The sequence below is a fragment of the Vidua chalybeata genome, chromosome 22 (genome assembly GCF_026979565.1).
Source record: "Vidua chalybeata isolate OUT-0048 chromosome 22, bVidCha1 merged haplotype, whole genome shotgun sequence".
In the NCBI taxonomy this organism is placed as follows: domain Eukaryota; kingdom Metazoa; phylum Chordata; class Aves; order Passeriformes; family Viduidae; genus Vidua; species Vidua chalybeata.
In genome coordinates this window covers 7,520,058-7,547,314 of record NC_071551.1, presented here as the reverse complement: position 1 = coordinate 7,547,314, position 27,257 = coordinate 7,520,058, and the positions used below count along the sequence as shown (strand labels likewise).

General features: G+C 52.6%; 1 protein-coding gene across 2 annotated transcripts; it reads right to left on the bottom strand.

Moving 5' to 3' along the window:
- Positions 1 to 2,136: 2,136 nt before the first annotated feature.
- On the bottom strand, positions 2,137 to 15,108 carry SPSB1 (splA/ryanodine receptor domain and SOCS box containing 1). Of its 2 annotated transcripts, XM_053963044.1 has the most exons (4): positions 8,612 to 8,807; positions 8,206 to 8,285; positions 7,470 to 8,104; positions 2,137 to 4,306 (listed from the first exon to the last, which is right to left on the bottom strand). In XM_053963044.1, exons 2-4 carry the CDS (start codon positions 8,223 to 8,225, stop codon positions 4,179 to 4,181), a joined length of 783 nt encoding a protein of 260 aa, XP_053819019.1. In that variant the 5' UTR covers positions 8,226 to 8,285; positions 8,612 to 8,807; the 3' UTR covers positions 2,137 to 4,178. The 2 variants fall into 2 exon arrangements, with proteins under 2 accessions (XP_053819019.1, XP_053819018.1); XM_053963043.1 differs by lacking the exon at positions 8,612 to 8,807 and adding an exon at positions 15,090 to 15,108 and having other exon boundaries at positions 7,470 to 8,285.
- Positions 15,109 to 27,257: the final 12,149 nt, after the last annotated feature.

The following is a 27,257-nucleotide window of genomic DNA, read 5'->3' as shown; positions in this document are numbered from 1 at the left end:
GGAATAAGATTTATAACTCAGCTAAGTTCCAGCCCAAGAGGCTGCCCTGGACTGTGGCTGCTCACCAAGGGCTCAGCTCAGGCCCTGAGTGCTTTTATTACAGGAGACTGTAAATCACCTTAACTGTAAATCACCTCAGCTTTCACCCAGCAGCGTGAGCAGAGGAACGTGCTGCTCTGTGCTGGCCCCAGCAGAGCACTCAGCACAGGTGGCACCTGGCAGTGACATCCCCAAATTTGCACCTGCCCGTGCCAGGGCGCGGGGTGGGAAAGCAGCACCGGGGTGCCACAGGAACAGAATGCACAGGGCAGCCCCAGCACCCGCTGGGGAGAGCAAACTGTAAAACAAGAGGCAGACAAAACATCTGGCAGCTGCTTCAAATAGTTTTCTGTCTGAAGGGCAGACAAGCCTGCAATAGTTCCGAATGAAAACATGTGCAAAGGCAGGATCAGTGCTTCAGTGTGTTTTGTGTGAGCATTGAATGAGTTTTGTTCCTTTCAGCGCTGCTTTGTAAGCCAAGAAAGGCTGTGCTTTGGGTTAGGTTTTTAATTTCAATAAACTCTACTAAATAAATCATTATATTTCCTTCTCCAGTCAAATGCAACTTTGGCATAGGATCAAGAGCATTAGCTCTGCATAGGAAGCGTGTGGGAGAGAAGAGGGCAGTGTGCTAGGAACTGGTTTTCATAATTGTCTTACCTTATGCAGGAGAAAAGGTGTGACTGCCAAAATGAGTTCTTAAAAGCGTGACGCATGTTCTTTCAAGTTCCCACATCTCAGGCCCAGGGAAAGGGAAAATTGCCTTGATACTGGCAGAGGACTTGAGAGGTACAGACGGGTGGCTGGGCTCCAGCAGGGAAGGGGTTTGAGCTCAGAAATAAACTCTCAGTCCTGCAGACAAAGGAGAGAATTGGCAACTGCCTTCCCCCCTTCAAGTGCTCCTGTCCTGGCAAGGGCACAGCTTTGTGCAGGAGTGGAACCTGCACCCAGGACAGGCTTCCCTCCTGAGAGGAGCGTGACCAGGCTGCCAGAGAAGGATGCCACATTTCCTCAGCAGCTCCTCGACTCCTCCACTGGACACTTCTCCCCTCAGCACGCTTTTCTGGACACAAATCACTCTCACAAAGCTTCAGCTCACAGGAGGAAACAAAAGCTCCTCCAGTGCTTGTGCAGAGCACCAGGATGCCAGTGCTCTCCGAGAGTGGCTCCAGCACTGCTCTCAGGGCCAGGAGCCTCCCAAAAACGGAGGAGCAGCTCCTCGTGGTAACCTCATGAGTCAGCACAGGAGGAGGAGGAGGAGGAGGAGGAGGAGGATGCTGGCAGGGCAGCAGGGGTGGCTTTCACAGCAGTCCTGACACAAGCAGAACCTGCAGCTTTTACTGCTCCTCACGAGGGCAGAGACCTGCCTGCCACGCTGCCAGGGCTGGGATGGAGGCAGGAACAGCAGAGCTCCACTGATTTACTGGGACCTGCTAATCTGTGATATCATTTGTTGATCCCATCAGGGCCAATCCCCAACTCATGACTTCCTCCCCTGTTGCCATGGCACTGTACATAAACACTGCAGGCTCCCAGCCCCGGGCAGGTCATTTGTTTCAAATATTCCATGCAGCTGGAACACAAGCCTGTTTGGGTGTCTGGAGCTGAGCATGAACTAATTCCTCAGTTTTGTGCACCCTCCAGCCACTCCCAGCCCGAACTGCAAGGGAGCTGGGCAGCAGCAGGCACAAAGTCAGAGCTTCCTGCAGCAAGCCACAGCTGAGCTGTGATCCCTGAATTTGCTGGATGGTGAAGCTCAGCAGCTACAAACCCTCCTCTTAATCACGTGGTTTTCCACAGGTAAGAGACACCCAAAAGTTTAAAAAAAAAAAAAAAAAAAAATCTTGTCCTGACTGGAGACAAGAGGCAAGAAAGCACTTGCCTTTTTTTGAGCCCTCCCTCCCCACCACCCCATTAGTGCACACCTTTTAGGTGCCAGCTTTAAGTTGTCATTCCTCCAAGCAGAGATAAGGCCGTGGCAGCCCCTGCTCTGCCTGTTTGGGCAGGCTCCTTGGGAATAAGCTCACTGCTCGTGTAGAAACCAAGTACAAAGAAATCTGATCAGTTCATGCAAGTAAAACCCATCACCAAGTAATATTTAATAAAGTAATAAAGTTTATTAGGTTACTGAGTACTATCTACAGTCATAAAATAGAAAGAATTTTAAACTGTACAGAGTCATGTCCTGGTGAAGTGAGGAGAGATGGAAATGAGGGAGCACAAAGAACATTAGAAGTAGGGAGAACACAGCTACTTCCCTGGAGTTCTGGAAGACACTGGTTCAAGTTGAAGGCAACCAAGCAGGGCTCCACACAGTTTCTGTTGCCCACCCTGCAACAGAAACTAGTACAAACCCCTACGTTGAAAAAAAACCTCATATAATATTAGAATAAAAAAGGGGCACATCACACCCCACCCAGTCTTGGCACCAACTCTGTGCTTTAAAAAATATACTATGCAAGTAGTTTATTTTCAAAAAGGTACCCTACAGCAGCTGTTTAAAACATGTTCTTATACATACACCCCACATATATATATATTAACATTTTCAACTAAACTCATTTGTACCTACACAAAACCAAAGGGATAACTCAAAAGCAAAACCAAAACAATCACAAACATTTTTCAAGGAAAAAAAAAAACCACAAAGAAATGTGCAAAATAACCCCAGAAAGGCAGCATAGTAACCTGTGGAGAGGTCAAGAGAGCAGCTCCTGCTAACAAAGGAGTGTCATCCTCTTTACCTGGCTACTGAGGATCTATTTGGGATGTGCTGATTTTGCCTGAATTGCTTGTCCTGTTTATTGCAGCTCTCTCCTGCTCCCCAGCTCTGGAGAGGTTCAGTTTCTTCCTGCTGTGCCTGAAGATCACCCCTGGCCTGTTTGATCCTCCCCAGCTCCACCCTGCAGCGATTCCCCCCGGGATTGCTCCTCACCTGCTGGTGGCACTTCTGCAGGTGGGCTGTGACCCCTGCCCTGGGCCAGCCTCCCACCCACCCAGCAGGGCAGAGAGAGCCCCTCCTGCTGCACAGCTCCTGCAGGTTAGGCTGGTCTAGCACACAACAAAGCCTGGCTTGGATGAATTTAAGCAGCTTATCAAGGAGAGAATTCCCTGGCAGTGGTTTCTCTGAAGCCTCAGCGTGGGGCAGAGCTCAGGGGACAGGACCTGCAGCTGGGTGACACAGCTCACACACTACTGCACAGCTCTGTCCTTCCCTGTCCCACACCAGCCAGGGACCCCACAGCAAAAGCTGCAGGCTTCAGGCAGGAAGGAGGCGTGTGAAGACACAGCCTGACTCCAAAATCAACTGTCAAACCCAGGAGGAGGAGGCAGAGCAGAGGATGGAGCAGGGGAAGCACTGGTGGTAAACAAGAAAGCAGGAGTCACAGCCTGTGAAACAGCAACAGGGCAAGGTGAGAAGTCCCAGCACAGATACAGACATCAGCAACATAACCACCTCCTCCAAGTTAACAAGTGTCCTGGTGGAAGAAGGGCTCTTGGTTTTGTGTTTCAGGGCTCAGGGTTGTACTTTTTATTTTTTGGCTTTTAAAAACTCATCAATTAATCCTTTATGGTATTCCAGACTCTTTCCAACTCTGCTGGCCATCCTGAGCCTTTCCATTATCAGCACGTGGTCTTAACAGTTCTATTCCTAATGCCTCCTCTTCCCCCAGATTAGGCTTTAATTCTTTCTTTTATTATTATTATTCTTTTATTATCATCCTTCCCTTTAGTGGTACAGAAGAACCATTCCCTCGAACCAGAGAGGCAGCAGAGCCTTTTCTCAGGAGGAGAGGGGAGCCCAGAGCCTCTGTCAACGCTCCCTCTGTGAGTGTGCTGGGGAAGTGACTCCCAAGGGAGCCGTGAAGCCGGGATTGCCCGAGAGCTGGCCAGGGAGCACAGGGAGGCTGCAGCAGGGGCAGGGATCCTCTCTGGCCAGGCAGGGATCCTCTCTGGCCAGGCAGGGATCCTCTGGCCAGGCAGGGATCCTCTCTGGCCAGGCAGGGATCCTCTGGCCAGGCAGGGATCCTCTGGCCAGGCAGCTCCAGCCGCGGGGTGGCTGCAGCCTGGAGAGCCCAGGGCTCCGCGGGGCAGATCCATCCACGCCTCGCTTCCACCTCGGTCCTGGAGCACGGGGGTCATTGGTAGAGCAGGTAACTCTTGAGGGAGGCTGGCAGGGGCAGGCTGGGGATCTCAGCCAGTCTGTCCTTGCCCAGGGCAAGCCTCACGGCTCGCCGGCACAAGTCCATCAGAGGCAGTGGTTCAGCTGGGAAGAGAGACCCGAGACATTAGAGCCCAGCCCACGAGGTGCACCCTCGCTCACCCTGCTGCTTCTCACCCCCCCAGGTGTCGCCCTGATTTTTTAACATTTCCTAAAGCCTTCTGAGTTTACATTCTTGTAGCAAACTTTCTCACACAACTTTCTGTAAATAACGTATTGTTTTGCATTCCTTCACAGAGGAGGAGAGATTTGATGGACTGGTGGTTTGTCCAGTGTCACTGGAGAGGTGGCACGTTCACCCTCCAATCCACTGGCACCTTTGGAAAACTATAAATGCTGGAGTCAGAAAAAATGAAGTAGTCTCTTTACCCTGACAACAGCAACAGCTGGTGCTGTGCTTTCTCGTGTCCTGCAGTGACAGCCAGGGAACACTGAGCAGGAGCACTGAACGCCTGGCTCCTCTGCAGCACCCACAGCCTCAGCTCACCAAGCACTCCAGCAGGGCAGGAGGTTCCTGCAGGCTACTTCAGCCACCCGTGTGTCAATGAAACAGCCCTACAACGATACCAGCTGCAAGTTCCTCCTCTGCAATTCCATTCATCCCAGTCAGAACACAGCTTCTAGCTCACGCCTCTTACTGCAGTGCCCAGAAGCTTTTGTAAGAGTCACTGAAGGAAAAGGCTACAGCAGCCAGAGTGCCATGGGGTCTGGGTACCCAGAAAGCAGCATGATTTCTCTCACATTTCAGCTCTCTGAACAGCTGTCAGCCCCTCCATTTATACTGCAGAGCTCCCCTGGAAAACAAAGCCATCTGTCAAAGCCTCGTGTTACTGCTTGCACCGTGACACTTCCCACCAGAGCAGTCCCTCCTGTGTCAGACCCGGGAAGGATACAAGCCTTTGGCTATCTTTTTCTGCATCCTGTACTTAAAACCCCGAACAAGATAATACAAGTTTTTCAGGAATGGCACACGGGGCCCTTGGCTGCTGAGGAGTCGCTCACAGCACAGAGGGGACTGAGGTCAAAGGCAGAGCTAAAACATGCCAGCTACATGGGAGGGAGCTCACATTAGCTCTGCTGAGCCTGTCCCAGCCCACCTTGACACTGCTCAGGCCTGAGGGGGTTTGTCCTGCCCCCAGTGAGGGCTGACACATCCCAAAGCAGGTAACTGGCCATCCTGAGGGCTCTGCTGCATCACCCAAAGCTCCCTTTGCTCACAGACACCTGGAAGCACCCACAGGCACGGAGTGGGCTTGGCTGAGGAGCTGCAGTTCCCAGCAGCTTTGGTGGATGCCTACAGCTCCCCTGCTCCACACCAAGGGAACCTGACTGCTCACAGGGCCTGCCAAGCCCCAGCAGCCACCTCTCCTGTTGTGTGCCACGAGGCTGTGCCACCCAGCCCTGGCTTGTCTGCCCCTCACCCAGCCCAGGGTCCCTGCTGCCCCTCCACAGGGACAGGCTCCTGCAGCACACTGCACCTCTCTGCTCAGCTGGGACACTCCACAGAGCCCCAGCACTGGCAGTGCTCCTCTGGCACTTCCCAGTGCAGCTTATTCTGAGAGCACTGGGGCACAAACTGGCTGCACTCAGTGTGCCCCAGTTCTGCCTGCCCTGCACAGAGGCACAGAGGCACTGCCCAGCCAGCACCCCCGGGACAAGGGGCCTGACCTCCAGAGCCTTTAGACACCCACAGAACAACTACATTTCAGTTCAGTGGCGCTCAAAGGAGAGGCTCTTGCACAGAGACTCAGGTTTGTCCTCACCCAGTCTGCACTGACAGCCCGGGGTGGCAGCAGAGCAGCAGGGAAAGCACAGGCACACACCTGACCTCCTCCCATTCACAAGCACCACAATCACTGGACAGTGCTGCTATTGAATGCTCACAAGTGCTCAGAGCCAGACACCTCCTTCCTCTGTGTGCCAGAAGAGCATCCCGTCACTGCTGGCCTGCTGCCCACGATTCACTCCCCAGCTCAGAGCACACTACACCAACTCCAGCCCTGGAGGTGGCCCTTTCCTTGCTAAGTGCAGCTCCGTGCCAGCAGCTCCACAGACTTGCTGGCTTTGAGTGGAGCTGCAGGTTTTGGCTCTGACCCTCCAGCAAAACCTGGTTCCTGGAGCTGCTGACATTCTTTAAGCTGTCGTGGCAGAAAGAGCTGGGCTTTCTTTGGGTGAGAAAATGCTCTGCCAAGAGCTCTCTGGTCTTGCAGAGTTGAAGTGTATTTCTCAAAGCACTTGCAGGTTTTGCTCCTGCCCCTTTGCAAGGCTCTCCTGGTCATTCTGACAGCTCAGTTTTCTGGTGCCTGGTGGCAGCTCTGTGGCACTCAGGGTTTGCCAGTGCTGGGCCAGCATCAGGACACCTCCAGCACAAACAGAAGAGCCCAATATGCTACAGCCCTTGAGCAGACACTGTCCTGGAATGCAGGGGAAACTACTCTTCATACCAATACTGCCAAATTTATTTCACTAGCAACATAAATCCAGATTTTAATCCACTTCCTTCACCTCTCTCCTCCACCCTACCCAGAGGACTGAGTCACAGTCTGGCCCCATGGGAACTTCTGACTATGAGAGATAACAGGCTTTAGCACATTTGGACAGCCAAATTTATTACTAAGCTTAGCCAGAGATGGATGTGCCTGTTAGTAAAAGGGCTGGCATGCAAGCTGGGCTGATGGCAGCATCCAGCCCCCAGCTAGAAACAAGCACACCCTGCTCTGAGAGAGGCAGGGAAGTGAGCTACTCTTCTGAAAGATGGAAAACAGTCCCATTTTCTTAGATGGGAAGATCTGTCCCTGTTCTTGCCTGCAAGGGGTTTTAAACATTCTCTTTAAGGAAGGGGATTGTCTCACAGACTGTTTTCTGTAAAGAGACACCAGGATTCCAGTGCCAGTAGCGCAACTGCCAGAAGAATGTTCCTGCTGCTCTTCTGGTAGCAGTACAAGGTTTCCCACCTCTAGCTGGACAACTGGCATCACCTTCTCCGACCACAGCACCTCCCCAAGGCCTGCCTGTTCCCTGCAGAGTGCCTTGGTGACAGCACGGGTGTGCAGCCAGACCGGCCCTGTGCATTTGCCATCGAGGACTCGCAGCTGCACCCAGCAGTGCTGCTGCTGACACGAACCCTCACCCCTCCAGACAGGGGAAAGCCCTCCCCAGGACGGCCCAGCCAGGGCAGCCACGGGGCCAGCACAGGACTCATACTCACGGTCAAGTCCGTTCAAGTAACACATCCGAATTTCACAGTGGCCCCACACCGCGCTCACCACCGGGTAGAGTTTTTTCCCTTTGAGCCCTCGAAAGGCAACCCCCATGTACTGCCCGTCCACGATGAAGCTCAGGGTGCCATCGTCCATGTCCAGAACCACCAGGAAGGAGTCGGGCACGATGAAAGTCTCGTCGGGCTCCAGGAAGGCGGGGTAGGTTTTGCTGGGCTGGTTCTTGCCGTCGTGGTAGAGTCTGTTGCGCCCCAGGTCCCAGCCCCAGGACTCGTGGTTGTTCCCCACGAGCGTCGTGTACCCCACGGAGTGCAGGGGGGCCTCGGCAGTGGCCACCCCCACCACGGCGTGGGTGCCCCGCTGGCGCATGGCCCACGTGATCTGCCACACGTGCAGCCCCCGCGTGTAGCCCACCTTGCCCCTGATGGCATCTGTGCTCTGGGCCACCGGATGCCGGTGAAATATCAGCTTGTCGTCCTCCTTCACGAACACGTTGAGCGAGCGGTCGTCGTTGTTCCACGAGTGCAGCAGCTGCACCTCGTAGGACACCGGGGGCATGTCCAGCAGCAGGTCCAGCCGGGTGGGCTTGCTGTAGTCCAGTCCTTGGAGCTCCTGTTTCAGTGACCTGTACACAGGGTCCCTCATGTCCACGGTCTTTATCCCACCTGTGACCTTCTGACCCATTGTGCGTCCTGACCTCGCCTCCTCACAGGCTCATCGATTTACCTGGCAGCTCCTGCTGTCATCCAGCCCTGCAGAAAAGGTTGCCAGGAGGCTTTGTCAAGATGTGCACCACTCAGTATTGCCTAATGGATGGAAAGAAAAACAAGAGACCAGTTAAACATTAGCACACTCGGCCCAGCGTGCCACACTGACAGAGCACAGCGTTCATCTGTTCATCCCGACAACGTGGGCTCCCTTTGCACCACCGAGGAAGGGCTGCACACGCCAGCTGGCCATTGGTACAGGGCTGAGGACACCATTCTCTGCAACTAAAGCTGTGCTGAGAACCTCGGGGGCCTGACTGCAAGTCCAGAGCAGCAGACAAAAGCTGCTGGGTCCAGCCCTGGGGGGACACTCATGCCAGCAGCTCCTGGCCCCTCTGAACCCCTGCAGCCACGGGCACATAAACCTTTGCCTGGCTTGTCTCAAGTGAGCAGCTTCGCTTGGGGCAGCTTCTCTTCTCCAAGAGGAAAAAAAAAAAAAAAAAAATCCCCAGTTTCAGTTGCAGAGTCCAGGGGGAGGAGCAAGATCCTTCTCACAGCTGAGCAGTTTTCCTTCCAGACAGCAGAGAAACCTCTGAGACGTTTAAGGCAGCTTGGCCAGAGAGCCCTGCTCACCCTGTGCACCTCTCCCCCAGCACTGCATCCACTCAAGTGTCTCTGCTCTCGCTCAGCAACACAAACAGCCCTCTGTCACACAGCTGCCAAACTGGGGGCAGCTATTAGGAGAATTAGAAGTGGGAGGGGTGCAAACGAGCTTTCTAAGAAAAAAAAGTGTTATTTTAACATTTCCTGAAGTGAGGCAATCATGCAGCGCTCCTGCCAGCTACAGTCACAACACTTACTCACAACCAAGGACCTCATCTGGCATGGAAAACAGAGCATGAATCAGTCTGGTTTAAAAATAAGATTACTGGACACCAGCAAGGCTTCAGCTAGAAGGTGAACAGGGAAGGCTCATGTATGTTCTGGGTTAGGGGTGAATTCAGCAGCTTCCCTACAGGTTTTTCCAACCAAGGTATGCCATTGGAACAGTGAGCTAAATCCCAATTCTTAAGTAACAAGAGACAAGACTGTTTTTTATTTCCTTACCTACTTTTTTAAAAATCATAAATGGAGAGGAAAATGCCTGATATTCTTTGAAAGTCACATCCCAAAGCACAGGCTGCAGTACAGCTATTTCAGACTACTCAGGGACCTCAGATGTTGGGCACTAAGACAGAAGATGCCATTTAAATAGGCCCAACCATGTTATCAGCTGCTGAGATGACCACCACATCCTGGAAGTTAAATAAACACCACCCACGGCATCCAAACAAATCCTGGCCTGTGTAGGCCAGCTGGTCACCAGCTGAAAACAAGCAACAACAGCAGAAGCAGCTGAGGGAGGGCAGCCAGGGGATGCCAGTGCATCACCCTGCCACAGCTCAGCGTTGGGCTGCTGTGCCCCACGAGTCCCCCTGGCTCACAGCCCCTCAGGGCTCTGCAGGAACAGCAGCATCTCCAACCAAGGCATGCCAAGAGCAAGCCAAGACAGACAGCAGCTGAGCTTGCCCGGGAGAGGCACCTTAATGCTGACCTGACCCAAAGCAGTGATTTTGGAGAAGCTTCGAAAAGCCGTGGCTCAGGCTGGGCTAAAGCCCAGACAGAAGGTGTGGTGCTCTGCAGAAATGAACTCCCTGGCATTCCAAGGCCCGAGGCACATGGACAGAAGCTGTCAACAAGGGACTGGCAAGGCACACGTGGAAGTCCATAGGCAAATTCAGCTGCTGGAATTTTGATTAGGATAAGGGAACAAAACATTGGCAGAGGGAGGAGAGGCAGAGGTTTCCTGTGCAGTACATGTGAGAACACAGCATAGGAAACAAGAACCAGAACAAAGCAGACTGCAGGAGTACTGGTGCAGACCTCTTTGAAGCACAAAATACTCAGGAGAAGTAAGGGAATACAATTGTGCTCTTCATTAGCAAAACAATGCCTGGTTCAGTGTGGCTTTTTGCCTTTTGCCAACATAAGCTTCATCATATTTCTCAGAGGCTGCTGCACCAGAGAGGGAATCACCCCAGTGAGAGACACCAGGGGCAGGACAGCCCTGAGTGCCTGCTCTGCCCCAGGAACAGATTTCAAGCACAGGCACACATCACCTACACTGGTCAGGACCCCCTCCCAGCAGACTGCTCACAGCAGATGAAAGCCAACGGCCAGAATAAAGAGAAGGGGGTGAAGAAAGGAAAAAGGGTGGGTCAGAGTGAGAGCAGGTGAGGTACAGTCACCCCGAGGCAGGACTGAAGTGCAATACAGCTCCTTATTAGGGCAAGGCAATAATCCCTGCTCACAGCTGGCTCTGCTGCTCCTGGCACCAGGCCGGTCCAAACTGCAGAGTGGCACCCTGCCCTGCAGCCAGGAACACAATTATGCCCTCATCTCTTAAAAGGAAAAGCCTCTTCATGCACAAGACAATGCAGGCACCTTCCTGCAGCAGGAGGGAGACAGAAATTAATGGATTAATCCTGTGAAATTAATGGATTAATGCCCTGGGCAGCTCCACATGAGACACAGCCAGCCTTCTCATAAATGAGAAGATATGCTGGGGAATGAGCTGCTTCAAAACCTTTGAACTGCTACAGGTTTAAGTACAAATGTAAACACTGAAAGTGCTTTTATCTATCTTATCAACAGCTCAGGCTTGCTGCAACTCTGCTCTGCTTTACCAACACCAGCTCATCCCCATGATGCTCACTCCTGCTCCCATGCTATTTTCAGTTCTATTGTTCACCTTCTGGGCTTAAAAACTGAGGAGTGAAATTCTAAGGGTGTCTCAGAGAAAAGGATCCACTGCTATTTTCAGTGAGAATTCGACCTCCCTTCCATGTAGGCGTTCAGAGCAAGCTGTCAGTTTGCCGTCCTAGAAGGAAATGCCAGGTTCCAAAACAACTGCTTGCTGCAAATAGATCAAGGCAGGAGACAGCAGAGACATTTGAATGGAAGGCAAAGTCCTGCTGTTAAATAGGGAGAACACAGCTCAGCCACTGCACGTGGCAGAGCAGAGCTGGTGCCCAGCTTCTCTTTGCTGCTCAGAAACTCTGGCCCCTCACAGGACACCCTTTGCTCTGCACCATCAACAACAGGAACACACGAAGCATCCTCAACTCCTTGATTCCTGATCCCGTTTTACTTTATTTCTTCAAGTCAGTTTACTGTGGCTTTATCTCCTTCCCATAAAATTCACTAGGTGTACTTGTACAGATAAGAGGCCAAACCTTTAAACACCTCGCAGGCTCTGGGTGCCCTGCAGACAATGAATCAGAGCCCTGCCCTAGAGATTTCCAGCTTGGAACACACCTCAGGAGAAGAAAAGGACATATGTATACTGCACATGGTCATTGACTTGCTTACAGCTTTAGGAGCTGAACCAAAGGATCCCAGACAGCACCAGTGAATGAGACTAAGAAACCCACTGTAGTTTTGCTCATGTTTCCATGATTTCACTAGAAAAGCACGAGGAAATCTTGGTTAATTTTCTCGGGCTGAATGTTCACCCTGCAAGGCGATAGCCAAAGGTGCCACACAGCTCCCATTCAGCTGGCTAACCTGCTAGCAGGTAGGAATGTGCACAGCCAATGCCAGAAACCCCACAAATACCCTTCACAATGCCTTCCCTTCTTTAGAGCTGCTTCCACACCAGGGATTTCCCCTCCTCCCCTGGTGGGGCTGAGAACAGACCCCTCGATTACAGAGATTATTCCAGCTAAAAGCCAAGGTGGCTCAGCAATGCTACAGCACCCCCAAGGTGGGGTGACGAGGGAAGGAGCCTCTAAAAGAGCCCAAACCTCAGCCCCAAAGAGCCAGGACACTCCACTTTCCCTGCTGTTAGTTCTGAGCACCAGACACACAGCAGGTGACCTGCACTGCGTGTTTGTGCCCGCTGCAGAACCTGGCCTTGGAGGGCTGTCACACCTGGCTCAGGGGGCTCTGACACACCTGGCTCAGGGGGCTCTGACACACCTGGCCCGGGAGGGCTGTCACACCTGGCTCAGGGGGCTCTGACACACCTGGCCCAGGGGGGCTCTGACACACCTGGCCCGGGAGGGCTCTGACACACCTGGCCCGGGAGGGCTCTGACACACCTGGCCCGGGAGGGCTCTGACACACCTGGCCCAGGGGGGCTCTGACACACCTGGCTCAGAGGGCTCTGACACACCCAGCCCAGGGGGCTCTGACACACCTGGCCCAGGGGGGCTCTGACACACCTGGCCCAGGGGGGCTCTGACACACCCGGCCCAGGGGGGCTCTGACACACCCGGCCCAGCACTGATGCAATCCCTTCAGCAGCATCCTGGCCTCAGCACCCTCTCACCCACTGAACACCGACCAAACCCTGGGAACAGGCAGCTCACCTGTGCTGCTGGGGCTCCCCAGGGCAGTGCCAGCAGAGAGCAGGCAGCTCCGGCAGAGGTGACAGGAACAACTGCACCAACAACACGGCCAGGGCGAGTTTCGGAGTGTTGCAACAGGGATCAGGACTGGGCAGGCAGCCCTCCTTGCACAGCAGTGGTTGTGGCAGCCTCACATGTGGAGAAGGTTGCCACAGGGCTGACCTGCTGAGCCCCACCTCCTGAGGAGCAGCAGCAGCTTGGCTCAGCAGGTTCAGCTGCTGGCAGGGCTCCCTGGCCTCCGCAGAAAGTGAAACTGCAGCCACAGATCACAGAGGCTGGGCAAGGAAGAGCTAAGGAAGGTGGCACGTGTCCCAGCAAAGAGGAAAATGCTCCAGCAGAGCAAGAGCCCCCTGGCAAGTCACTGTGCTGGAGCTGTGTCAGGGACAAGAAGTCCCTGGGGGCTGCAGGGCTGATCTGGGCTAGGAGGGCACCACAGCAACCAGTCCCAGCAGGGACCCAGGGCTCTGCTGCCCCTTGAGCAGCTGGCCCAGCCCTTGAGCCCTGCAGGAAAGGCTCAGCCCAGGGGAGGCAGGAGCAGGGCACTGCACAGCACTGCCAGGACCTGGAGCCACCAGAAGCAGCTGTGTGAACACAGCTCCTCTCCCTCCTCACCCTGGCACCATTCAGGCAGCTCTGCTGAAGATTTCTGGCTATTTTGGCAATGCTGAAGGCAGCGTGCCCTCGTACCCCATCCCTCCAGTGTCTGGTTCTCCAGAACAGAGCACTGAGCTTACTCAGAGCAGCACAGCTGAGCAAATGAAAACCTGAAGCAATAACCACCACCCGTCCCCAAGCAAGCCACTTGCTAGACTCTGAAACAAATTTCCACTATCCACCTACCCAGCCAGTTCCTGTGAACTACAATGCTGCATCATCTGGCAGAAAACAATTCTAAGCAACAGGAGAGAGTTTACTTTGCAAAATATTTGTAATGATGGAAGCAACTCAGAAGGAGTTCCAGAAGTTTGTGCCAGAGATCTTCGCTCCCATTGAAGGCAGGTCACAAACAGCAATTCTGGTTGCAGAGAAAAGGCATTTCTTTAAATGAAACAAGTGAACCTGGGCTGGTTTTCCTCACAGAGGAAGTTTAGTGGATGTTTCAAAGGTCATTAGGCTCCTTCCAGCTCTGCATAAGGTAACTTATGAATGTCAAGTGCACATTAAAGCCCAGGCACAACTCAAGACTCTTTTAAAGAGCTTCTCACAGGCAGATTGCAGTCATTTGTCTGCAACAATTATGTTCCTGGCATGAGGTGCTGCTGGTCCAGCTTCCTCTGGCCAACCCACTTAGGCCAGGACCCTCAAGCAGTTCTTCTGTCTCTTTTCCAAAACTACCTGGCAGAAGTTTTGTCCTGGGTCTTCTGAGGACAGCAGCAGCAGCACGAGGAAGCTCTGCAGGTTAAACAGCTGCTGCTGCTGCTGAGTGCAGACTCTGAATGAGCAGCAGCACAGTCCTCACCCTGCTCTGATGTGCCCTCTTCCTTCCCCAGAGCCTGTGGTCCTGCTGGGGGACACTGATGATGCTGAGAGCTGAGCTCCAGAGATTCCTCTGGAGGAAGCAGCAGGAAGCTCAGTCTGAGCAGAGACAGCACCTGTACGTGCTGTGAAAGGCACAGACTTCTCACACTGCCAATTTCTTTAGGTGCACCCAAGAGATGTGTCTACAACCTGCTTGCAGACTAAGAGCCATCACAAGTAAGTCACACAAGCAGCAGGAAGAAAGGTCACAGGCTTTTCAGAGGTTCATATCCATAGGTTCACCTTCCTCACACCTCTGTACCTGTCCAGCCCCCTCAGCTGACTTTCCATGTGGTGTCGAGAGTTTGCATACAAGCCCTGCTTCCAGAAGAAGCCTCACAACCCTTAAAGGCTGAAATCTCCCCCTGGCACACTGCAAACACAGCCCCCCAGTTTTATAACCCAGCAGCACTGGAAAGGCCTGCTCAAACTGCCATGCTTGCTGAATGCTTTCCCCTCCAGCACTGGAGCCATTTGAGGCTGCATTTAGAGAGGCATTTCCTCCACAATTAAGCCACCATGAATTTTGAACAGTAAATGTTTATGTTCAGAGCTATTTGCATTAAAGAAGCCCACATCATCCAGAATAAACCACCCTATTCCACAACAACTCCCTGCTTTTTGTCATTTCCCCACTTAATTTGCAGCAGACACTGCTGTCCATCCCTCATCTCTGTTTAACTACCTGGATTCGTTAGTTCTGGCTGATAATGAGGGAGCAGTGGGTGGAAAGAATGAAGTTTGTGTTTCTACCTCTGCCCAGAGTTTCCACTCCTGCATCAAAAGCACTTTTTTGGCTATGACTGTGAGATTAGCCAGCACCACCACCAACCCATCAGGACAAAACTTTTGATAACAAGGCACTGCTCTCCCCAAAAAGCAGTTAATGAATTCATTTTTTTAACAGAAATGCACGTTCTCAGCAGTCACCTACCAGAACTCCCCTCTGTCCCTCCCCAGGTGACAGCAGGGCAGAGCATTTCTCAGACAGATGGTTTGAAAACATCCACAGTGGAGTGTGAGGATTCAGTCCCTGCTCCCAAAGGCAATACAATATCCTGGCTCAGGAGACACAGACCCAGCAGGATTCCTTCTCTCAGGTGAAGCAGTTGTAGCTGGAGCTATTTTAATATTAAGGTTGTTCAGTTACTGTCTCTTCCTTTTTTCATTTAAGGATGTCACAAGCACTGCTAACAGTAAAGCAAAAATCCCCACAACGAGCAGCTGCCAAGCACCAGATTACTCAGCCTGTTACTCCCAAGTACGTTTGTTGTGTCTGAAGCTTCAGCACATGTATTTCCATCAAACACATCCCTGCCAGAGGGGAAGTTGTGCAAGTGTCTGGTACTGCTCATCACTGCAGAAAGAGCATTGCTGAAATCTGGGCCATGCATGGAAACAGACAATTCTTGGTCCACGGCAAGGGAGTCTCTGCTCCCTCCAAGCAGATTCTCACAGCACCAGGAACTGGATGCTGCTCTCATTCAGAGGCCAGAGCAGCACATTCAGCAAAATCAGGGCCTCGTGCTGCAGAACTGAAGTTATGCTCCATCCCTGCTTCCCTGGCACTCCAGTCCTGATTTCTCTCTGACCAGTTTACTCCTGTAAACCTTCAAAACCAGAGCCTGTCCAATGTTCTGGGCAACCTGTTCCAAAGCTTGGCAAGCTGCATGGTGACAAAACTTCTCATACTTGGGGTTATGCATCTTCCTCCCTGTCCAAGTCATTCCAGCTCCTTAACCAGCCAGTTTCAGGTTGAATTTTGTGTTAATTCTCAGGTCAAATAAATCCTAAACAAGTGAATTCAACCCCTTGTCCCAGCTGTTAGTGCCTTCACACCACACAGCAAATTACTCTAAGCAACACACACAGTTCACGTGCCTTACTGCCTTACCTTGACACATGGAAAAACTCAGCACTCCTCTGTAATATTTACCCAGATCTCTTCCTCCTGGGCTTCCTAAGTGTTGGAAAAAAGGACTGAGGCTGCACCCTTGTGTGTGAAGCCCCCGGTGGATGTTTCACACTTTGAACTGCAGGTTCAGGTTCTTCCCGTCCTGACGTCTGTGGATCTGAGGTGTCACCACTGAGGACAAAAGCCTCACAAGAGGAGACAGCTGAGTCACTGAGGAAGTGACTTTTTTCACACTGTTTAGGAAACCATTCTGTTCACTTAACAAAAGGATGTTTTCAGGAGTCAACACCCTGCAATGCACCCAAAGCAGGGGCCCCTCACACAGCTGGGACAGGCTCTTTAAAGCAAGAGCCCCAGAGCCTGTCGGATCCTCCAGTGCCTCCAGCAGCTGCCCATAGGCAAAACCACCTCCCAAGGTGTCCCTCAGTGAGTCTGGAAGTTCCAGCAGGTATTTCCCTGCCCCTGCTCTGAAATGAGATCCTGGACCATGCCCTGCACAGCAGATGTGCCCCTGCTGCATCAGGCACTTCCTGTAACGTGCTGAATGGTGACAACATCATCTTCTCCTCCGTGCCCTGGCCACTGGCCAAGCCAGCCATGGCCCAAGTTGGGAATTCTCCACTCCCTGGTACCCAGCCCTGTCCATCAGCTGTCCTCCCTCTGAGGACAGGCAGGCTTCCACCTCCCCCTTGGAGCAGCCCTCACATCACTGCTAGGCAGCATGGCAGGAACAGGGCTCCTCTCTTTAAGTGGAAAAGATGAAAGCCAAAAGCTGGATGCTCACATGGACCTCATGCTCCAGTCTCTGAAGGCAGGAAAGGCTGGGAGGGGGGGCCGGGAGGAACAATTCTGTCTGGACACAGATTGCTTCACTGCCACAACCCTGTCTGAAGGGCTGTGCTCCCCTCAGTCCCTCCACACCTCCCCCGGGGAGCTTCACACGCTGCAGCCGTGAGGAACACACCCTGCAGGAGCACTGTGCACCACACCACTGCCTGGCACCTCCTTCCCCACCTGCAGCCTCCCCCCGAGTGCAGCTCCACCTGCACCTCCCTCCCCAGAAGCAGCCACTGGAGCTCCCAGGTAAGGAGGGATCTGCACGTTGGGGTTCAGGAGCTTCCAACGCTCACGTTTGTTTCCAAGGAACACGGAACTGCCTCCAAGACAAAACCAGCAGTTTTATTATCAAAGTTAACTAGGTACTTTGCTTTGAAATACAGTTTCTTCCCCTGCATCAAAGGGCTGTTAATTTTAGTCTTGTAGCAAAAAAAAAAAAAAAAAAAGAAAAAAATAGTAGAAGAAATGAAAGCAGCATCTGCTTGGAAGAGATGAATGCAAGATAAAAGGTGTCTGTGACAGAAAGCTGGCAGCAGCCTTATGTTTTCTATTCAAGTTTAATCTGGGAACAACAACCACCCTTAAACATAACAAAAGCTGTGGAAAAACCCTTTCCAAATCCAACAGCATAGCCAGAAGATGCAATTTCTCTTCTCCAATCCTTGCAGCAACCAGCTGAGGAGAAGAGTCCCGACAAATCCAAGCCTGCTGCACCAGGGTCACCCAGAACCTCGGCTTGCTCAAGTGCACAACATCCCTGCTTCAGCTTGCAGCTCCTTCTCCCTGCCCCGAGTCTCCAGAGTTTCCTAGAGATCTCGCACAGCAGGAGGAAGCTCTCACACCAGGGCAGAACAGCTCCAGGGGCTGGGCACAGAGTTTGCAGAGCAGCCAGCAGAGAAGAGCAAACAGCAGTGACATTTCTGCTCTGCCCAGGACAGCCTGTTCCTGCACAGGCTCCACCAGCACCATCCCTGCTGCCCTGGAAGAAGTGAAGCACGGATCCCCAGCCTGCCTCCGAGCAGCAGGGAGTGTGGAAAGCTGCTCCCTGTGACCTTTAAAGCGTTTGGGACTGGCAGGCAGGGAGAAGCACTGTGCTCAGTGCACTCTGCCTGACCCAGCCTGCTGCCAGCCTCCAGCAAGATGTGCTGCTCACCTCCCACTCCTGAGGCAGCTGCCAGAAGCTGTGGAACTCAAACACTGGCTACAGGAGCAAAAACCCAAGGAAAGAGCTGGATAAACATGGAGCAGACCAGTGCCCAGACATTTGTCAACATTCAGCAAACCACTCCAGCAACAGGCTGGCTAAGGGGAGCCCTCCCCGTCCAGGAGCACACTCCAGCAAGGAGGGATGGCCCAGCAGCTCCCAAGTGCTGAACTAAGAGGATATTCCTGGCAGACAGATTGCACAAGAGACAGCTCACACTGCCAGCTTTACTGGAACACACTCAGCAGCTCCCCAAAGCAGAGCATGCTGGGATGATGCTGGGTTTCTGACTTGTCATTAGCCAAAAAAAGTTTAATGACACGGTTGGACTCTGTGTTTAGCTGTAATTGACCTGGGACATCCCATAATTAGGAAGAGACACTGCACATCTCACTGGAGCTGGCAGTGAGCACAGTCTCAGCGTGATGCGATGTTCTGCTTTCCCCATCACCTGAAAGGGTCCCTGGAAATTGCTGTGGTGGTTTGAGAGAGGCAGGGTGACCCAAAAGCTTTGGCTGGCTTCCTAAATCATCCACCAAAAGGCTTCACAAAGCAGCGATTTTGAGAAGCCTTTCTAGCTTGCCTGCTTGAAGTTTTATCCCTGTAAAAGCTCAACCAGACAAATCCTATTTGCAAGTGCAGAGCGCACCAAAATGAAGAGGATAAAAGCACGTGATACAAACTGTGGCTGCAGGAATGCACATGCTGCTTTCAGAGGACATCTGCACTGTAAGATGGCCAGATATCCCCGAGCAACTTTTTCCTGGAAATAGCAGTTGTGGTAATACACAGAACAAATGTTTTTGCCAAAATAAGTGACCAAGACATGCACTGCAGCATCGCTCACAGTAGCTGCAATACTGGTTCAAGTGGCAAGGGGTGAAATCTGCCCCTTAGCCTTACTGGGACACACTCAGAAATTCACTGCTAAGCAACAGCTTCACAAGCTTGAGCTCTGTAAATCAAGTGATATTTCAAGTGGCTTCCTCACCACCTCCAGTGTGCCAAGACTCAGCTGCACCTCAGGGCACAAAGTCCTGCAGGGGAGGAACGGGACAGCCACTGCTCAGCATCTGAGCTGTTTGCTGGTGACAGGGAATGCCAAGGTGGTTTTTATCCCTTCTGTTTCCACCTTCCAAATGCTCTGACACCACCACAGAAGCCTGAGTAAGCAGGGTCTGAAGAACACACATGTCCTTCCTTCCCTCCCTGGGGCTCCTCAGCAGACTAAACTGTGGCTTTCCCCTCTCAAACAACAAAATTCCGTACCTGTAATTACACCAACAGCTTTCTGCTGTCACTATCCAGACGTGGCCATCTGGGCCCTTTCCATGAAGGCGACCCACTGAGAAACCTCTCCAGGGCAGGAGACAAGAACCAGTGCAGGAGTCCGTGATGAAACACGCTCCCGAGCCCTTATCCAGGCACAAACTGCTGCCAGCTCTTCCAGGCTTCAAAGGCAAGACAAAAGCTGTACAGCCAACCTGTCCTCCCTACACAGCACAGCCACCACAGGTCCTCACAAGTCAACATGCCTTCCAAATAAGAGTTTAACATAAACATTTGTAGAGTCACTTAATTCCTGGTGAACCCAGCTATTTGATGTGGGCCACGGAAAGCTCCCATGACATCAATGGAAAGTTTCCAGTTAGAAAACCAGGTTTGAGACAGATTAATAGGAGTTAAGAAATACAGACGAAGAAGCCTTGTAGAAACAGTCAAGAGATCTGTTCTTAAGCAAGATGCACTCGACATACTCAGGAACAAGCAGAAAAGAGAAGCTGCCTTGCTTTCTCAAAGTTTAGAGATCACGAATAGTAGAGATAAGGCAGCTATGCTGTCTCCAGAGTGTAGGCTTCTGTCTTTTCTGGGGCTGCTCAGTCTCAAAGTGTGTTCAGCTGTTTCTTGGCTGCTGCTGAAGTTCTGATTCCTCCTTCAGAGGAGGCTGGAAGGCTTGGCCAAGATTTGCTGTGTGCAAACAGCAGTTTGAAAGCAATGAGAAAGCCACTGCCACCCACCACCCAGTGCACCACAACCTCCCAAACACGGGACAGATGTAAACTGTCTGGAATATCCAATGTCTGGAACATCAAACGAAGCCACCACATCCAGCAGCCTTTCCCTCCATTAAAACCTCACACCAGACTAAACTCACCTTGTGGTTTTATTGCTGCAGTCAGCTCATCACATTGGTGCTGCTGACATTCAATGGAACCACCAACTGAACCCCCTGCAGGTAACACCAATCCCTCGGAGATACCAGCCAGGACTGGACAGAGCTGGCTGTGGAGCTGTTCACCCTGCACAAACTCATCTAAGCACAGGGAATTGGACTGCCCAGCCCTTCTGTCAGACTCAAAAGGCAAAACAGGCGTCCACAGAGGGCCCTGCAAAGCCACCTTGTCCCTGCTGCCACCCTGCCACCTGCTGGGCCATCTGCTCTGTCCACCTGGGCCCCAGGACTTCCACTGGACACCTCTGGCACCACAACCTGGGTCAGACACCATTTCTGCACAGACTCCTTCTGTGGTCCTCTCAAATGTGCCAAAGCAAGCTTTAAGAGCACACTGAACGTTTTCCTGTTGAGAAGGGTTTTATGCCAGTACAATCCCTGCTGCCCCTGCCGCTGTGCTGCTTTGCACCTTGACAGGGAGATTCCCACGAGGCCAAGGATTCTTTCAGAGCCAGTCTAGACTGAGGATCAGTTGGTGTTTTTGCCAAGTTTGAAGACAGCCCAATCCAAACAACATAAGAGCACATGCCTCTGAACAAGTGCTGGTTGTAACACCTTCCTCTCTACCTGAATGACCATAAGCCTAAACCCTGTTCTCCTACCTTAAATACACAGGGGGGTTAGTCCTCAGCTCTAACACACAGCACACTGCTCTCCAGTGCCCACCTGCATAAGAAATCTATTCTACCTAAAGCTCCAAGAGCCACTCCACTCTGAATTTTTACCAAAACTCGCAATTCTTCTCCATTTGAACAGAAAAGAGTTGCTACATTTATCCCAGAGGACAGTACAGCAGAGGATAAGACATATCCCTCATTCTGCTCTTGCCTCTTCCTAGGTGCATCCCAAAAGTCTTGCCACACCTCTGGCCTAAAGCCCACCCTGCTCAGCTTAGTCAGGGGCTGCTGCCAGTGTCCCAGTGTGCAGCCAGTGGAAATTCTGTTTAACCCACAGATTCTGTGCTGCCATGGGGCTGTGCCACAGCTGGAGGCTGAGCTGCCCTGCCTGGACAGGAACACCAGCATGCCCCAGGATCCACAATCCCTGCACCAAGGGGCAAAGATGGAGTACAGCAGGAAGCCCTTACAGGAGGAATACACCAGGTGTGCATTGAAGTGCACCCAGCAGCACGGATTCCCTTCCAAAGTGAACAAAGTGCAGCAGCAGACTCGCTGGCAAACACCTGGAGGTCTCTGCCATCCTGGAGTGACACAGCACACCTGGCGAGCTCCCCGGGCAGCAGTGGAGAGAGCAGAGGGCACGTGCACAATGCCAGCCTCCCTGCAGATGTGGGCACTGCTCCTTCCAGGCAATCCCATCGGGTGTCCCCTCCCACTGGAAGTGTTGACACACAGAGCTGTGCCTCTTGCAAATCCAGTTCCGTGTCACACAGGGCTCCATCAGATCACCCAGATAAACCTCGGATTTAACGTTATTGTTACTCGTGCCACAAGTGCAGATTTGGAGCTGCGTGGGCACTGTGGGCACGCAGGACCTGCCCCTTCAACAACCTCACCAGAAGGCAACACCTGCAGCTGCCTGACAGCCTGCTAGCCAGAGGGTTGGGAACACCAGCACAGCCTCACTGGCACCAGTGCCAGCGACACAGGGAAGATGCAGCTGAGTGAGCCCTCCAGGAAAGCTCTCCATTCCCTCCAAAGCTGCTCCTTGACACACTTAAAAAAATTCAACTATTCAGCAGCTTGAGTGGATCGTCTGAAGATCAATTAACTAAGGCAGCTATCAAGAAATGACAGTATCCAAGTCCCAGGATGGGGCTCAGTCACTGATACATTAAAAAACATAAGATACACAGCTTGCCCTTTTTCTTCTCCCCATCTCAACCTTCAGCAAGTCCAACGCACAGCCTGGAAACCCAGAAGCACAATTTGGCGTTGGTCTGTCTCCACTCCCCAGATTTTCACCATCACCCAAGCTCACAGCCACTTCACAGCAGATTGGCTGCCCCTTTTTAACTTCTGCCCAGCAGCTGCACCTTGGCAGGCCAGCGTGGCACATCCCTGACCTCGCAGCAATATCCCTGCTGCAGTCGGGGCCGTGTGTGCAGCCCTCCCGCCCTTCTCCTCCCGGGCTGGCAGGGGCTGGGGGATGCCTGAGCCAGCCCCAGAGCCAGGTGTGAGGCTGGAACCGCTCCCAGCTGCCCATCTGCCCCCTGCCAGAGGGGAAGCACAGCACCCCAGCAGCGCTGCGAGGCAGAGAGGGGTAGCAGAGGAAAGCAGTGCCCTGGCTCACTACAGATCAACGTTCCATAGTGCGATTCCCTCCCACCCCCAGCTCCAGTCTGCTCCAGCTGGAAGTGCACAGTGTGCCCCACACACAGCCCCGGAACAGGAGCGGTGACGCTCTGGGGACACCGGGCAGGGCAGCCCAGTGCTCAGAACCCCGACAGAGGGGACAGCACAGCCCGCAGCAGCTCGTGCCTGTCACACAAGCCCGGAACAGAAAGTCCAAGCATCTCCATTTCCTGCCCACAGGCACCAAGCCAGGTACTTTCAGGATCCACACAGGCTCAGAAGCCTTCTCGGCACAAGGGTCAGCAGGTTTATTCTGCAGCTGTTCGAGTTTACAGGAACTGGGACACAGACACGAGCCCCCCCAGTTCAGCTTAGCCCTCAGCAGCTGGTCACACAGTTCTGAGCATTTCTTTACATGGGCACCTCCTGAACCTTCAAGTGCCACATGCACGACTGCCCTGGGACTGGTGTGGGACAAAACAACCCCTCCCTCACTGCCCACAGGCAAACATGACTGGTTTAGCCTTAAAACAGCACAGGGCGACTGAACATCAAGGGAGATTCTCCACGTGGTGCTGCTGCCAAGACAGCACAGCCCCATGCACCCCTCACACCCAGCATCCCCACACTCAGCAGGAAGGACCACGGGCTACCGTGTGGCAGCATTTCAAGAGTCATTCTTGCTCTCCTCTCACTGAGCAGCAATGCTGCCCTCCCTGCAGCACAGAGCCTGACGTGCCACCCAGCAGTGAATGGGGGCATCAGGGCAAGAACCACGCTTTGGCCAACTCCAGGGCCTGCTCTAACCTCCAAACACTATGGCTAGGATGCAGGCATTTTTCACATCTCTGCGTTAAGTAGATTCTAATTTACAAGAGGCCATTCAAACCAGAATTTATCCATGGAGAAGCCTGCAGAAGTTTAAACCAAGAATTTCTAAACATCTGAGACCAATGTAGCCTTCTCATGTAGAGAACGGCTTGGCCTTACCCCTTGCTTGCTTTTCTTGGCAGTTTACCATCTGTGGCTCACGTTCCTCAGAACGAAGTTGTTTCTGCAGTTTTTGTGCAACTGAGTGCCTTTGTACATTTATGGTGTCAAGGCCCCATCTGGGATCTCCTCAGGACAGATTCCTGACTTGATAACATACCAGCTCTCCAAAGAAAGCAGTTTGAAGCTAACATCGACACAGCTGCTCTGACTTAGGAGCTTCATCAAATTCCCCTTCCAGGCTAAAAGAAAAAGCCCATGTTTGGTAACTCCATTCAGACATCACCACCTCCTGCCCCAAAGCTCTCAATTGCTCTCACTTTGGTAGCTGGCAGATGGTGCTGGTTGTTGGGGTCCTTTTGTTTGTTTGTTTAAGTAAAAAGCTTTTCCTTAAAGAGAAAGCTTTGTAAGAGAACAAAGACATGTGTCACTTTCTCCTCCCAGGGGAAGTTTTACTGTTACACAGCAGCAGCACTGCTTCACTTGAGGTCTGTCTTCTCATGTTCTAGAGCAGAAAAAACTCACAAAGCCACGAGACAAGGAAATATCAGCGGACAAGACCCTCCAGCATTAAGGGAAAAAGCTGAGGCAAAGACATGTGGCCGCTTCTCTGCTAAATGAGAAGATGCTATCCCAAAGGACTCAATCTGACCTGCAACGCTGCTGAAGTACAGCACATAAAACCAGAGGGGAGGATGATGAGGCATCTTCCACGTGAGGGGAACGCTGCCAAGTCCGTGCCTTGCCAACCCCAACCCCTCACTGTGGCACAGGTAAGACATTTCCCACCTTCTCCACCCCACTGCCAGAACCAGCCACATGGCAGAGCCCACTAAATAAAGCCTGGTATTGGCATCCACCCCAGCCTCAGCCAGCAGACAGGCAAAGCCCTTGGGAATTCTCTGCCTTTGGGAACACTGAGTGCCCGGGGAGCCGTGGCAGCAGGGCCACACACGGAGGAGATGTCGAGGAAGGGGCAGCCCACAGCTGTGCCTGCCCTGCAGCACTCCTCCCTGCAAACCACGCTCCCCGGGGCACACACACACAGAATCAGCTTGCCACGCTCCCTGGGGCACACACACACACACACACACACATACACAGAATCAGCTTGCCATGCTCCCCGGGGCACACACACACACACACAGAATCAGCTTGCCACGCTCCCTGGGGCACACACACACACACACACACACACAGAATCAGCTTGCCACGCTCCCTGGGGCACACACACACACACACAGAATCAGCTTGCCACGCTCCCTGGGGCACACACACACACACACAGAATCAGCTTGCCACGCTCCCTGGGGCACACACACACACACACAGAATCAGCTTGCCACGCTCCCTGGGGCACACACACACACACACACACACATACACAGAATCAGCTTGCCACACTCCTTGGGGCACACACACACCCACTGCCAGCTTGCCACACTCCTTGGGGCACACACACACACACACTGCCAGCTTGCCACGCTCCCTGGGGCACACACACACCCACTGCCAGCTTGCCACACTCCTTGGGGCACACACACACACACTGCCAGCTTGCCATGCTCCCTGGGGCACACACACACACACAGAGTCAGCTTGCCACACTCCTTGGGGCACACACACACACCCCCACTGCCAGCTTGCCAGGAGCACCGGCTGGCCTGCAAAGCTCAGGACACTCAGAGCAGTCCCAGGCAGGACAATGTGACAAAGAGCTGTCCCCAGCAGCCATGAGGCAGCATGGAGCCCTGCAGCAGCACTCACACCTGCTCCTCCTGTGCTCCAGGACATCGTCCTTCCCTCTCCTCTTTCCTCAAGAGCTTTCCTAGAGCCCTGGCACAGCTGACTCAGTTTCACTGGGAGCAGGACAATGTTCATGCTGCAGCTCAGGGTTCTGTCAGTGCCTCCACACAGCACCCAGCCCACACCAAACCAATCTTACTAGGGAATTTTTTTTTAATCTCCTTCCCTTAAATACTCTGGAGTTCAGGCAGCTCATGCCACCCCAGAGCTACAGATAAAAGCAGTTCCTGTACCCAATTAACACCCAGAAGGAGGATTTTTCTTTTTGCTGTAAAAACCACTTAGTCTGCAAGAGAATTTTCTGACTGATGCCACAGACCAATTTACTTTATCCCAGGAGTTTCCAAAGCATTACCATTAAGGGCAGAGCAGTACAGAGTTAAAAGGGAATGGATGTTTTAGCAGTCCCTGGGAAAACACCATTAACAGTGGCACATTTTCCCCACCATGTGCTTGGAAACTATTATTTTTCAGCTATATTTTCTCACACTCAGCAGAGAGTATTTGGCCATTACCTGTAGCCCACATCCCATCTTTGTTAAGGACAAGTGCACTCATCCCCCAGCAATTATTCATGGAAACAGAGGCAGCTATAGCAGTTACTCACATGGAGTAACTCAGCAGAAGATTTCTTTGTTTCCCAGAGCAGTGCAGTAACTGAAAGTGAGTCAACACTTTGACATGAGCTCATTCTGCAAAGGCCACCGGCAAAGGAACCCAGTGACTGCAGTCTGGTACCAGACACTTACTCACTTTTATTCTGCAGGCATCACACAGCTTTGTCTGAAAGCAACTGGTGTCTGACTCGTGACTTGGCAGGGTAAGCTGTGGGTATGAGCTCCATCACACACCTGGAAACACAGAGGAGCAGGGCAGCCAGCCACAGACACCAGGTTTGGGAAGCTCACAGCTCAGGCAGGTCTGTCAGCTGTTCCTCACTGCTGATCTGCTGAGCTACTCTGCCAGTGAATGCACGTACAAGGCTCCTGCCACCACGAAGATAAGCTCAGCCCAGCTGAAATCATCTCACTGGTACTCCCTGCCAGCCCCAGTTAATCCTCACCCCTTGTCAACAGCAGCCCTGGGTGACTCCAGGCTCAGGAAGTACAAGTGTACTAAAGCCCAGAATTATAGCCACCACTTGCACTGGCCTCTCAGAGCCCATCAGATGCCAATTGCAGAGTGTGCAGAGGCACCAGCCACAAAATCTGAGCAAGACACAAACCTCAGAGAGCCACAGAACATACTCCAATCCACATCTTACGTTCTTCAAAAGCTACATTGTGACTTGGAGTATTATCTGTCAGCACTGTCTGCACTCAGTCCCAAACCCTGGCACAGTGTCCTCACTGGCTCATTAGCTACAGATTTTAATTCCAGGAACTTAATGAATTCTTAATTAGCCCTCACAAGACAAGCAGACCTTGCAGACTGCTTTCACTTTTTCTGAGGAAAGGAAATAGGGTCCAGGGGAAAAAACCAGCCCAGCCACAGGAGAGCAACAAGCAGAGGCCATTCCCCACATCCAGCAGCAGCGAGTGACTGCACACAAACGCAGCACGTAGCAGCTGGCCAGTTCCTGGAACAGCAGCATCCAGCAGTTTACAAACAAGCTCCAAAGCACATTATAGTGCACTTCAGTGACCTCCAGAGCAGAGGAGAGAGGCTGCAAAGGCTGCTGCACTGCAACAACCCAGCACTCCCTGAGGAATACACTGCTGCAGCTCATCCCCTGCCTTTAAGGGGGGTGCAGAGCAAATTGCTGCTTTATGCATCCATCAGCAGCACTGCTGAGAGCCTCGGCAGGGCCAGCACGGTGACACGGTGACAGGCAGGGAGGGACAGGGCAGCTCAGGGAAGAT

Bases quoted from the DNA above. Each gene is read 5' to 3' on its own strand.
- SPSB1 (XM_053963043.1), bottom strand. From the start codon at position 8,163: ATGGGTCAGAAGGTCACAGGTGGGATAAAGACCGTGGACATGAGGGAC. The intron at 4,307-7,469 runs GTGAGTATGAGT...CTCTCTTCCCAG, and splicing joins TTACTTGAACGGACTTGACC to CTGAACCACTGCCTCTGATG.